The sequence below is a fragment of the Electrophorus electricus genome, chromosome 23 (assembly GCF_013358815.1).
Source record: "Electrophorus electricus isolate fEleEle1 chromosome 23, fEleEle1.pri, whole genome shotgun sequence".
NCBI classification, from domain to species: domain Eukaryota; kingdom Metazoa; phylum Chordata; class Actinopteri; order Gymnotiformes; family Gymnotidae; genus Electrophorus; species Electrophorus electricus.
The window spans coordinates 9,120,527-9,134,652 of NC_049557.1; the positions used below are offsets into that span (position 1 = coordinate 9,120,527).

At 44.0% G+C, this 14,126-nt stretch overlaps 1 protein-coding gene across 4 annotated transcripts in view; it reads left to right on the forward strand.

Annotated features, from left to right (window-relative positions):
- Positions 1 to 13,329: 13,329 nt before the first annotated feature.
- The window catches only part of rapgef1a (Rap guanine nucleotide exchange factor (GEF) 1a), a 21,739-nt gene continuing 20,942 nt past the window's right edge, over positions 13,330 to 14,126 (forward strand). For all 4 annotated transcript variants that reach the window (XM_027009963.2, XM_027009964.2, XM_027009965.2 and 1 more), the window contains exon 1: positions 13,330 to 13,514. In XM_027009963.2, coding sequence (XP_026865764.2) covers positions 13,487 to 13,514 — 28 coding nt within the window. In that variant the 5' untranslated portion in view covers positions 13,330 to 13,486. The remainder of the gene's footprint in view (positions 13,515 to 14,126) is intronic.

Genomic DNA, 14,126 nt, shown 5'->3' on the forward strand with positions numbered 1-14,126 from the left:
TTCTGTATTCCAACTTTGATATAAAATGCCACAAGACTGTATTTTCCTTTCTTGCCACTGTTCTCTAGATCTTCGAAACCACTGTCTTGTGTTATCAGCCTCCGTGTAGAGTATTTAGTTTGTTTAGCATCTTCACCCTATGGTCGTGTCAAGTGTCCAGCCGCCCAAAGCCTCTGTAGCACCGTTTGTCTTTCATGCGGCTGTAAAAATGTCATGTGAACACGGCATCCGCATGCACGGGATTCTCCGGCCAAGTGCGTCGCACCTCAAGACTTCAGATGACAGCTTAAGTGCATTTGTGCACCACGGTGACCTAGAAATGACTCCCTGACTCCCAGTTCCATTAATAATTTAACCGGAGGTGACAAGGTATTGCCCGATTGTGCGAGCAGTAGGTGAGAACCTGGCGGATTGTGCTATAAGCCAGACCGCCGTGGCTCGTCGGGGCCTCGCGGAGCGGGCGACCTTACTGCATGCGCCGAGCGGAATTATTGATCACGTTTTTGTCTCGAGTCAAGATGTCTGCCTAGGAGACGCCCACTGATCATCTGCATCAGGTGGGAAAAACCTCTGCAGCTCCCCTAATGGCTGTTGGAAGCTTCGATTGGATTTCGTGCGTTAAACGGGCGTTTGGGGGCGACCTGCTTCAGGGGAGCCGCGTGAGCCGCGCGGCCCTGCTGCGCGTCCCCTTTCCTGCCCCGTGACGGGCGCATCCGAGCCTAACTTTTGGAAAGCCGAAACGTCGCAGTTCGTCCTCGACTATCGCAATCAAAGAAATGAATTATTCAGCGTGTTTACCTGCTCAGAATTTGACTTATACCCTGTTCAGGGGGTGCTGGGGAAAAAAAGAACCTTACAAGCGTTGCCTTATTTATTCATGCGGGTATGTGGTCCTCAAATTTCTCCTTTTTAAGCATGCATACAGAAAGCGTGCTTAGCCCTGGCTTTGACAAATGTAGCTGGACTGGCAGGCCTTTGAGCCCAAACAAATCCCACTATAGCTTTCAGCGGTTCTTGTCCATACCTCGTCCGTTTCCCACTATGGACCTATAATACATTGGTTCCCCTGTAGCGTTATAATGAGTTAACCACTTACCATAACTGGCTGGTCGCTATGTTATCACACCCAACCTGGATTTCTAAGGCTATGATTTACCTACCAGTTAATGTGCTGTCAAGAATGCGTGGATCACCTTAAAGAACCGAGTGCAAACTCAACCTGCTTTCAAAGGCACAAGACGTGGCGCTGTATCGCTTTACTCGGGGATTATGCAGCAGAAAAGTGCTGTGCGCGTCTGAGAGTTGCCACTGGCTGCGGTTCAAACCCCGGGCAAGGGGACGCGTGGACGCGGGCCAGCAGACTCGCAGGAATAAGACAGCCCTCCTCAAACACCTTTTTCCTCCGGTTAAAGTCCGTCTGCTCCCACACTGCTCGCCGCTGCCGTGACGGGAAGAGCGAGTCAAAAGAGCGACTTCACCTGCTCTTCAAAGCAGCCACCATAGCATCTGCTTCAGCATGGGAACCAAACAACCGTATCCGCGGTTTCTCTAAGGACTGCTTGGGTGATGGGTCTTTCGGGCTTTGTGTGGCTGACATATGGAAACACCATTGCCCCATCACATCCATATTCTCCGCGTCCCAGCGTCCCGTGTCACAGGCACAGTGGTCTGTCTTTATGTGGTCTATAAAGTGTCATTAACCTGAAAATGTCATTTGCAAATTGCATAATTTTAATGTTGTTAATTCGCTAATCTGAAATGATTTATATAAGCCTTTGAAATGGACTGTAAAATTGGCATAGGTCAGCGTTTTCCCTGGTGCTGGAGTACCACTGCACAGTGTAGAGCTTTCTCTGCTCGGAGACACATGACTCAACTCGCACATTACTCGCTAATTAACTAATGAGTCCGAGAGGGTAGGGGTTGGGTTGGGTTGTGTGTGTGTGTGTGTGTAAGGGGGGCTTGGGGGGGGGGGGGGGGGGGGGTCGTAGCAGGGAAAACTCAAAAATGTGCAAATTGTATGTAGCGTAAGGCCACTGCAGGACAGGGCTATCATGCATTCTGTTTTCGGTCTTCTGCAAATTCATCACATAAAAAGCACTGCATGGTAATTCATTACGCAGCAGAAAGATCCGATGATAAATTAGCGCGATCCCTTTTCGGAGCGTGTTTTATCGTGCTAATGATATTTTGTCAGTTCATATATTCGTATTGTTTTCGGGTTTTATTTTTTTAAAAATCTCAAATATATGCCTATAAATAGTAATACCAGAGGAACTGATCATTTTGCAGCGGTCTCGTAATTATTCCAGCGCTGTATATGCAGTATAGCTGTGTTGACTATTTCATCTATTCCCGCGTGCATGTGCAGCAGCGTGTCCTGTAAATACAATATGAAGCTCTAGACTCCCCCCTCCCCCACTCCACCTTGATCTGTCGGACTCTGCTTTCTTTACCAGCTTCTTTAATGCTGAGCCGCATGTTTGTGAAGCGTGCCTTGTTATGGTCTCGTATTCTGCCGCGTGCGAGCGTGCATGAGCGCACGCTTGCGTGTGTGTGTGAGAGAGAGAGACAGACAGAGAGCAGCGCCAGCCCTGCTGCGCCAGCCACTCACTCTCCCCTGGCCTGTGGCCTCATTAGCCCCCCCTCTCCAGCTCGTCCCACACATTCCCCTATGAAGGTCTAATTAGTGCGCGCGACCCATACTAATGATTGATACCGCGCCCTGACACCTCGCGCTCTTCTCGCTCGTCCTCTGCTGCAGCCAGGGCGCATTTTGAGGACTTCCAACACTGGGCGAATTGCACATTCAAATCGTGGTCGACACCCTTCTGGAGGGTTTTTGTTGTTGTTTGTTTTTTGCCTCAAAAACAATGGAAAACAGACTGTAACCACAATAGGATCACATGAGACCTGCTTTTAAGATAGCAGTGGCTGCACAAAGACTTGGAACCTGGTCCTAGATCATACTTTGTCATCCCACTACGGAATGTCATTTTGCATCAAATGCATAAGTAAACACTTTACAGCAATACAGCACAGTTGCACAAACACACTATTATTTGATATTCTATTCTCACTCCCAACCCTCTTGGACTTCCTCAGGTCAGGGCTGGAGTGGATTGTGGATGTGGTCAATTCTTTTGCCTTTAACGTGCTATTTAACTAAATGGCTATGTACATGGGTGAACTGATCGTAGGATAATGACACCCTTTTTCTGTCAAACTAGATAATTATGGTCATTTCAAACTTTCAGCAGACAAAAACAAAACCTCATTACTCTTCATGGCTCTGCTACATAAATGAGCTTTACATTTGCAGCCTTCTGCTGTCTTGGCTATGTTTTGGCTTTTAGACATGGATCCAAAATGTATTATTTGTTCAAAGAATCTCAGTGAGAAGTCTTGTCCTAACAATAATTTAAGTCATCTGTTTTCCTCGTCTCAGCAGGTGGTGCGCACAGTAGATACAAATAGAATTGTCTTATTGTTGGACCACGATGCCAACAGCGAATCACTGGTACTTCATGTGAAGCTCAACGACACGACTGTCCGTCTCTCACACCAATGTGCACAGGGGTGGCGGTATACGACTTAGGAGGTCGTCCTGAGAGACAGATGGTGACTAGATGCTACCCAGTGCCAGGAATGTTCTGGAAGCGCTCCACGCTAAGCGGCCCGGGAGTACGTAGGAGGTGTGTGCATCGGCGCCGCGTTTCGGGCACAGGCCGCATCCACGTTCCATCTGTTCCTCACCACCTCTCCATTGGCGCCGCACACGGCACCCTGTAGTCCGAGCGCGGGCCTACGGGGGCGCCCGCGGCCGTTCCTGGAAACGCGGCCGCCGCCGTCCAGCCACCGGCATTCTGTTCAGCTAACAAAAAACACCTGCGCTGCTAATCCACACGGTAACGAAACCTGCAGCTAAAAGCAGCAGGTTAAGCATGAAACGTGTTTGATGCCCGCATGCAAAAAACAGGATGTGTCCTATACAAGGAGGGGTAGAGATTTATTGTAGTAGACATCTTGTTGAATGTAACGGAGCTGATCAGCTCCTTGGGTGCTGTTTTCGAACGTCTTTGGCACGGAGACGCCGCCTTGCACCGATGTGTCATCTGATCAGTGCAGGGAGCCGAGATTCACGCTTTGGTCTGAAATTATGGAGCTCATCCTTTTGGCACAGTGATTCACCAACCGTTAGAGATGGTGACAAAACCCACTATGCATCAGACGCTCTCAGAGGCTCTTGGACTGAAAGAAGCAGAATTTTTAACAGCTCATCACAGATGGTGACAACTTTTTCATGAACTAAAGTTGAGCGTGGCACAAGTCAGGAAGACTTCAGACAGAGTAGGACTCGCGTGAGTCAGATTTGTTAGTCAGGAGTCGTGTATGGCTATTCTTTGGAGATTTGCTCTGCAGGTTAGTTTAAGAGAGCTATGGGGAGGCTGGTGAGTATGAATCCCACTTTGGACCTCATTCTTAGAGAAGCTTTAACACTGGCCACGTCATACATTACAAAAATAGACTGAGGTGAGCAATCCTTGAGATAAATAGGAAACACATGTTTTAGACACGGCTCAGCTGAACAGTGCACAGTGATAATCTCCTTTCAGTGCAGGTATATTTTCATAAAGCAAGACTGGTCACTTAATCAGATAACTTGCAATTTGAGCCTGAAGTCAAAGATTTTTATTAAAGAGGTTTGACACCTTCCTCTTACTATTAAAGCGGACTCTGCTTCTCTAGAATTACCAGTGAAGTTCAGACAAAGCCATCGATTGTTTCAGTGTTATGTTGTATATGATTTTGATGGTTTCAACAGTCTCCATATTTTTCTCCTAAGATTATGGCGCTTATGCACCCTCCCACACACACCCACACCATAGCTGCGCTGCAGTCTAAGCATCAGGATAGTGACGGTCCTTGTTTTGGCTCTCTTCAAGAACGTTGGCTTTAAAATGCAGCAGTGACTGGGAGGTTAAAGGTCAGAATGAGACATTGAAAGTGGCTGCGTTGCAGGCCAATGTCAGGACATCACTGAGAAAGATGGGGTGCAGACTTCAGGCCGGCATCGATTGCAAACGATTTGCGACTGAGTAATAAACACGACCAAAATTTACGACTGTGTTAATTTGTCCAGTCGCCTTTAGGTTCCGTGTGTGTGAGTGTGTTGTGGGCGGTGCAATTATCTATAGACTGCAATGTATAAAGATTTGATTATAAACCACAGCATTCTCAGCTAAAGAAGGACAACATCTTCCAGGTAACTTCAGGAGACCCATTACTACACAAAGTTTGAGGAGAAAAAAAATCCAATTTCCAATCACTGTATTCATTACAGCATTGACAAAGCATCTTTGTTCTTTAATGATTAGTTTTCATTAGACACATTTAAATTAGATTATGTTCCATTTCCTTTCTATGTAAAAAAAATCATGCCCATGGAAGAGTGTTCTTCATATCAACGGACAGCTTGTGTGTAATTTAATTCTGCGGCCTCAGAGCATTTAAGACAAATTCTGAATTCTTTCCACAAAGGGAATAATGCAGTCCTGATTAATGCAATCCTGATTTTCAAAGTACCGGTTCGGGTAAAAAAAAAAAACACAGAAATGACAAAAAAAGGCCCCAACCACCACGTGCCAAACAAGATTAAGTACAGGAAGGGCAAAATGTAAATGCCCTTGAAAATCACGGCGGGATGAGAACCGTGGGCTCAGCCCCGGGATGTAGGATACCTGCTCCCACCTGTTGAGCATGGCCGGTCTTTGCTCACACAACAACAGCGCAGCACAGTGACTAATAATGAGCCCAGTCATTCATGGCAAAAGAACATCCGACGCCACCAACAGTTTAAAAATGAGTTTGTGCTGCCGTGTACAGCGCAAGCTTTATCCTTAGAGGAAACCCTGGTTCAGATATCTCTACCAATGGCACTCCCACATCATCTGCTAGTGTGAACATAATGCAGCTGTTCCATGCAGCACTCTGCACTGTACAAAGCACAAAGGCACAAACAATCGACAGACTGTGAGAAAAAAAAAGCTTTAAAAAGCCTCAGAAAGGGGTTTCATTCATTTCTCAGTTTTGTGCAGAACGGCATGAAGTTCTTTAAAGAAAAGCAGCTCCTAATAACTGAGTGGATGGGAGTGAATATGGTGTGAAATCTGTACAGTATAAACCTTTTGTTCCAAGTCCATAAGGATCAGGAATCCAATTGGTAATGCAGTTAAATGCAAATATGAAAATTTGCACAGGTCTGGGTCACAACATGAAAGTGTGTTGTGTGTCCATTGGGGACAAATAATGTGAATTCCATTGATTTCTGGCTTTTGGGCAAGTGTTCACAGATTTTCTGTCTCTGGCAGAATTGTTGTGCTTGTTAATCCATTTGAGCCAGAGCGCAGTGCATCTTGGTAGGTGTAGGTCACAGCTAATGGGATGCTAATGAGTGCCCGCTAATCAATTTGTGCTTAATCAGCCAATCAATTTTGCATGCAGCAGGCTAGCAGCAAGAGCCCGGGCTGCTCATGGTGCCGTGAGAAACAGAGAGACTTCCTGCCCTCACTTTAAACTCTTTTTGTTATTTTCCACCTTCCTGCCTCTGCACATGGGAAACGGAGAATCAAGGTTCCTATCGTTTATCTGCCTCCCTTGATATCCACAACCAAAGAGGAACTTTAAAGGAGGATGGAGCAATATTAAAGGCCTCTCAGTATTTTAAGTGTGTACATTCAACTAGTCAATAAAACATAAAATATTTGGCTGATAGAGGTTTACAGGTTGCGGGCTATAGCATTTGATGTACATGTTGTAGTCAGATCCAATAAAGTTGGAACTGCCTGATTCTCTTTATGGATTTTTGTTACTTATTTGAATAAACTTGGTAAATAAACAATTTATTTCTAGTATTTCTATCTTTTGAGCAGTTATGTAAAGGTTGTTTGTTTATCAGTTGTTTAAAGGTTGTTTGTTTGTCCCCATACCTCCATGCCAACACCAGCACGGTGTTTCTGTGGTTTGTCCCCATACCTCCATCCCCCTGGCTCTGCTATGAACAGACTTTCAGAGTCAGCACAGGTATTGCTTCTCCAGTAGTTCTTTGACTGGACGGGCTACGCTGGTATCAGATCACGTTTGTCACGTGCCATGGGAAAGCTCAAATGGCTCTTATGTTCCTTATATATCCATGGATTAAGCTGAAACCTGTAGGTTTTTGCACTTTCACGTTGCTTAGACAGAATGTTGCCATATCTTAGACTGAACTCTTCTGTGTCCAGGATGGCACGGAAAATCCGGTTTTCCACAATTAGGAGCCTATTGCTTAACCTTCCATCTCACCTTTCACTGCACCCTTTCACCTCACCCTTTCACCTCACCCTTTGTCCTGAAAGTGAGAGCTCCACACTGACTGTTTGTTCAGAAAGGTGTCAGCCCCAGTGGCCTTGGGATCAACTAAATTTGTTCTTCATTTATTCTCCTGCATTCTCTTCTGTTGTTGTGTTAACCTCCTGAACCCGTCCGAGCCCCAGGCTGTTTGGTGACCTCTTCCATACATGTTCTCTCCTCGCTCCCTCCCAGTGAGCTCGGAATGCACTTGTTTGATATACGTCTTCTCGTCATCTTTTTTTATGCACTGACCTTAATTCAACTCTCCTAGACGTACGCTTTATTGATGGATTCAGGGCGATGCGTTAACTCTTGTTTCAAGTTTCCCCAGAAGGACGATGCGGAATAACTCAATTTCTTTTTTAAACACAGCTAGCCTTGTGAAAACGCTAGCTTTATTGAAGGAACAAATGCATGTGTAAGTAAATATATATATAAACAAAAAGAGAACAACGAAAAGGCCAAGCCTTGACAAGCAGAGGAAGAGGAATGAGGAATTAATCTTGGGGAAAGAGCCAAAATAAAAGTGGCTGTGTAGGTAACCACTCGCTGCCTGGCAACTCCTCACCATGTGCCTTTTTTCCCTCTAAATGAAATATCAGACCCCTGTTGGATTTAATCGGCAGCGTGCTAAAAGCAGGCGCAAGTGGCAGTCAGATCCTGTTACAGGGTAATCTGTATCCCCAAGATGGCCTGTGACTGTCAGGGACAGGGCAAAAACACACCATTAAAGCAATAATGCCTGCAGAATTCGTCAACTCAGCACTTTTTCCTACAAGAACGTCAATCAGAGGTGATGGAGCTGATACCCCTCTCTGCGGCTTGCCACTGTACATATATGTTAGCCAGTCCTGTCTTCTGCAGAGGTTCCTGACTAGCACCACACATTAGTTTCCAAGCTGGTTTTTAATTGCAAATAATATATAATGTTGTTAATATTGTAGAGATTTGGCCTAGAGAACATAACCTCACTTTTGATAATTTTTTTCTGAAATATTATAGGGTGAAAACAGTGTGTTATAAATAAATAATTGAGCTTACACAGAAAAAACAAAAACATTTATCAAAAACGCTGCCCCACCTCTACAGCAGTCCTCAAACAGGATGTTGGCCTGCACTGGAACCCAGCTGGGCTAAAAGTGCTGCATTGTAGCCTCACCTTATTGATGTGTAGAGCTTTGCTCTCCTCTGTACTACGGTTGCATTCCACTTCCTGTCACCTCCCAAATACATATTTAGAGAGTGAAGGCTGCACACCACAGCCAACATTTACATGAGGAGCAGGTATTAAAAATTCCTTTTGATGGAAAATGGATTAAATATCTTTCAGGCCAGATTGTTTATTTTATCTATATCTATCTATCTATCTATCTATCTATCTATCTATCTATCTATCTATCTATCTATCTATCTATCTATCTATCTATCTATCTATCTATCTGTCTGTCTGTCTGTCTGTCTGTCTGTCTGTCTCTATACATACACACACACATTGTGTATTCTAGCTATAGATAGCTAGAATACACAATGTGTGTGTGTGTGTGTGTGTGTGTGTGTGTGTGTATATATATATATATATATATATATATATATATATATATATATATATATATATATATATATATATATATATATATATATATATATATACTGTGTGTTTGAATTACTGTTATATAGTCAGTTTGAAAGAAAAGTGAAGCTGAACTTCGGAGGCCTCATAAATATTGCTTTGGAAAGATCACGTTGTGATCTGAGGCTGCCACCCACTCAGTCCCTGAAAGAAGCTTTAACTCCAGGAGATGAAATGTGAGTGTGGGTGTTTGGACTGAGTCTCTGTCCATGTGTGAGTCTATTCTTGTCATTTTCTACATCAGTTATTCATTTGTTAGATTTTACTACAACCCCCCACCCCACCCCACCCCCAGCTCACACAGAAGACAACTTCAGTCCCGTGTCCAACCACAACACACAGCGAGCAGGGGTATATGCCGCCAAACAATAGCCTATGATGTTTGCACCTGGTTCACCATTTTACAGAGAAAACAAGATATAGGTTGTTCTGGATCAATCATAGCAACACGTTAAAAAAGAGCGGGTATCTCGGTAAGTCACAGGAGTGCCCCCTAGTGCCGTTGTGTTTTATGTCCTGAAACTTTCATTTTGAAAACGCCCGTGGAAAACGTGTATGAAAGTCAGCAATATTTAGACCTAAATGCACCTGATGGCTATCGTGGGCCAACTGAAATAATGCAGAACTGGCCTGTGCGCCACAGTATTGGAACACAGTGTGTATAACACTAGAAATGGAAAGAGGAAAAGTGAAACAGACAAACAAAACCCAAAACCCAGTTAGTTTGTTGCCGGGCCGCTGGTGCTGACGTGTGTGCTAGACGAAGGTGAATCTGAGCGCTTAAGAGAAAATGTCTTCATTTGAGAAGTTAGACCGTTCCTAATGAGCAAGACTTCAAAACCTAGAATTAATAAATAATCGGTAAGTGTTTGCTTAGTGTATACAGGCGAAAACGTTTGCTTTTGCTTTCGCCTTTGTGGAGTCCTCAGTGATCATTAGATGGTCCCAGAGTTAAAAGCACGCCTCTCCGCACGCTTGTCTTTAAATGTGGCTGTGCCTCACTGCCCTGTCAAACCGCCTCTGTATCTCCCGGAGCTACCAAAGGATCCGCTCCGTTAGGTCCATGAAATTCGTTTTAATCTCCCCTTACGCAGGCGGCCTTTCATCCCGCGGGCCCCTCCTGGGAGAGGCCCGTTTAGGAGCATCGCTGCGCCGTTAGCGGTCAAGGTCAACGCGGACGCTCCTGAATCTAGTCCTCCCTGCACTGGGAGGAACCGGTGTGGATCTCCACAGCACCCAGCGGCGCGCTTTCTGGATAAACAACCGCTATTTTGCTTATGTTCTTATTCTTTCTTCTTTGTTTACGTGTCATACATAGTTAAGACCGCAGTGCAGTTACTTGTTGAGATCAATTTAAATATATGTAGATCCACATGTAATGGGAAATCTATAAGGTCTGTCTGACAAGTAGGCTTCCGAATTCATGACAGCCATCCGTGTCCTTTGTGACCCTTATCCAGACTGATGGCTTTGGTAATAACACCGATGGATATGACCATTCTGTATTCTTGAGTCAAGGAGTTTAAGACCCAGGACAGGCTGCAATGTCACGCCTCCCACCTTCTTTTTCGCCTTTCTTAAAAGTATTATTATTATTATTATTATTATTATTATTATTATTGTGATTTCAAGCGCGATATCAATAATAAATACAGCGGTATCTCCCCGGTGTTTCTACATTCTCCAATGAAGAACTGAAAGAAAGAGAGAGAAAGGCTACTCTCATTCCTTTTCAGCAGAAATCAGCTGGCTGCAACGTGGATGGATGTATAGGCTGGTAGGTAATTCCCATGTTATCGGGGTGAACAAAGGGACCATGGCAGGGGTTGATGGATGAATGGGTTTGGCCAGCTGTCTGCTGCCTCTGACAGACATGGTCGCAATGCGCAAGCGTCGGTAACCTTTCACTAGCACTGTGTCAAATTAAAGAAAAAAAAAAAAAAAGACTGTTCAGTTGTCTACAATCAGTTTGAACTGCATATTTGTTCAGAGCGACTGAAATGTTATTTAAATTCGTATTTCATTTTTTCCTCAACGGATGGTATGCTTCATGTAACGATGAAACTAATTATTTCCGTATTAGAAATGTGTACTTTACGCTCTTGTTGCAAGCAACGCCTTAGATGGCCGCCAGATGGAGACAAAGTGAAACCAATTAACCACAAACTTTCATTCTGATGATACTGTATTAAGTGATTTATGGTATTGGTGTATTTTTGACTCGGTTGTTGAAAAAAAACATACGCAGACATATTACTGTAGCTGCGTGATCTGATGTAGTGAACGGTTGGATTAATGACACTACATTCATTCTTCTTAATGGATGTGAAGATCCTCTGTTTTTACGTTGACCTTCCCATGACATTTATAGTTGTTCTGGCAGCCTTTTAAGTGTCAGAACTTTGCTGGCCTGCAGTTGTACTTTTTAGCAAGCTGTTTTCAGCGTTTTAGCAAGCTGTTTTCAGCGTTTCAGCGTTAGCAAGCTGTTTCCTGTTTTCAGCGTTGGTGTTGATGTGTATTTTGCACTACTGCCTGTATCATATTGCAGTGAATATGAACTGAAAGCAAATAGGTTTTTTATGCACTCTCTGTGCTGTTGATTTTAATGACACTGAAAGCTAATTTTAATGACACTTTAAGGGTTTTCTTTGCAGCTATTGTGACTGTTCTGTCCTCGGCCATGCTTCAGCTGGCAGTGACGAGTCCCCAGACTTCATCGAAACACATGTAACAAAATATCTTCCTCTGTCATGTCATTTGGGGGGAGTTGTGAGCGTGCTCCTGCATGTGCGCTCCTGCAGTGTAGTAAGACAACCATGCATTTTCCTCTGATGTGCTACGGACGCCGTGGGGGCTTCCTGCTGTGTGGACCCCTTGTGCAACCAATACTGTGGTTTGTTCCTGCCTTGTGGATCTATTGGGCTACCAGTTCTGCAGTCCCTTCCTGCCCCGTGTGGCCACCCTGGGGCAGTTTGCATGTGCCGTTCCCTCTTCTCCGGGGAATAATTTAGGCTGCATGCCACTGGGATTTTCACAACCCTCTTGGGCACAATTTGTAAGTAACTGCATGCCAGTGGCATTAACCACGTACCTGCCTAAACCCATACTGAACTTCTTACATGACATGTTCTCATAACTAACCTGTACCTGTTTAGCAAAGGGAAGGCTTTTATAATGGGCTCTTAGCTTGTCTTGCCTCTGCCTAGTTCTACCTTTAACATTTTTCCAATTAAAATCCTGTCAGTATTCTTGCCCACACCCTGGCGAGTTTCTTCATGCCAGTGTGCCAGCCCGCTCATTAGAGGTCTACACCCAGACTTATGTAAAGCTGCTTGTCGCATTGTTACTACAGTTATTAAACACTTTATAAAAGTGTTTATAAAAAAGTTTTATAAAAATAAAAGTAAACAGAATCTGATTTTTAACTTGGCTAAGCTCATTTTCTGTGCCATGGTTTTAGTTTAGATTTATGTTCTTTTAGTACTCATATTGCATAATTTTCTTCCATAAATAGCTCCTCAAATCTAAAGTTTTGATTTTTTTTATTTTTTTTTTGCTTGCTGTTGCAAGTTCAATAAATTAGTGAATTAATCAAGATACATGTGACCAATACTAACTTCTAAAACACTTTAAATTCAAATGTGTGCTTATGGATAACAGGTAACCAATTTTAAAATGATAAAACAGAAATTAAAGGTAATAATTCTATCTTTAGTCATAGAGCTAACTGCCTAGCCTTATGACCAAAGCAATAAAAGCAAGATATGTAGAGGGCATTGTGGGCCTATAGCTATAGTTTGTTTATCGTCTTGCATTTGTGTCACCAATGGAGAATGAAGTACATTACACCTGCATACATTTTTAACAGGCCACATCATTTCCTTATGGTTGATCATATAGACTAGTAGCATTTAATATCAAAACCACTTTTCAAATGCTATCCACCTTCTGCATTTGGACAGTTTTTTTTTTTCAGAACAATATAATGGAAAACCTTAACGTTATATAATTTAGGGTTTAAAACTACCCTAAATTCAGTTGTTCCCGTCTTGTGCCCTATGCTGCCACGAATTTGATTAAGCGTTTTTCGAAGATGAATGGATGAATTAATGTATGTACACGAGGATGAATGAATTCACTTCTATTTGGTCTTTACGTGAAGATGAACGAATGAATTCGATTCTATTTGGTTTTTACATAAGCAAAGAAAACCTTGCCCGGAGGGGATCGTATTTCATCGCGCCACGCCTGCCGCAAGGGGACGCTCCTCGTGCTAGAATCACGGTTCACAGACCCTCGCGGTGGATGGACGGCAGGACCAACCGTTCAGTCAGAGGGTGAGTAGCCAGTTAGCCTAGAGGGAGCGAAGCGGCCCGACAAGTACACCGACCGGTTTGTTTTGTTACGATGCCGGAATAACGGGAACAGCAACACTTGGCAGCCTCCCTCGTATTTGTATCGAAGATGTCTGGGAAGATTGACAGCAAGCAAGGTAAGTGGCGTTACCCCAGCTCATTCGGTGCGATTGTTGTTGGCTAGCCCCATAGCTAACGCTAGCAGGCTAAGCTAACGACATTAGTTAACTGGTGCCAGCTGTCTAGCGACTTGGCGAATTTAGACAGGATCCAAGACCAGATTTCAGTCAATGGCGTCTGAGGTAGTAATGTCCTCTTCGTAAAAAGATGTAGCTAGATAGTGTGCTAAGTGTTCTCGGACTAAATGATCAGCAATACGCTAACCTACGTGCTAGAAGACAATGTTGGCAGACAGGCATCCTGACCGCTAACCGCTCCACATTAATATCTGCACCGCTACATATCCAGAGTTGCAGGTCCAGTCATTTACTAGGCATCAATATCTGGAGGTTGAGTCATTTTTCTACCTATCTAGCCATCCCGCCGCCGGTGGGTGTGGACGTCGGGGCAGCCTCAGCGAGCTAACCAGGACGGCTTGCAGTCTTGGCAGTGAAGTGACTTTAGCGTTAACCTGGGTGGTGGAGGGCTTTGTAGATTTCTTTGCCTTGTTAGCCAGCTGGTATAACTGCTATTCTAATTTAGTGTTAATACTGTGTTGACTGACTGGATATAGAATTCTTAGTGAGCAA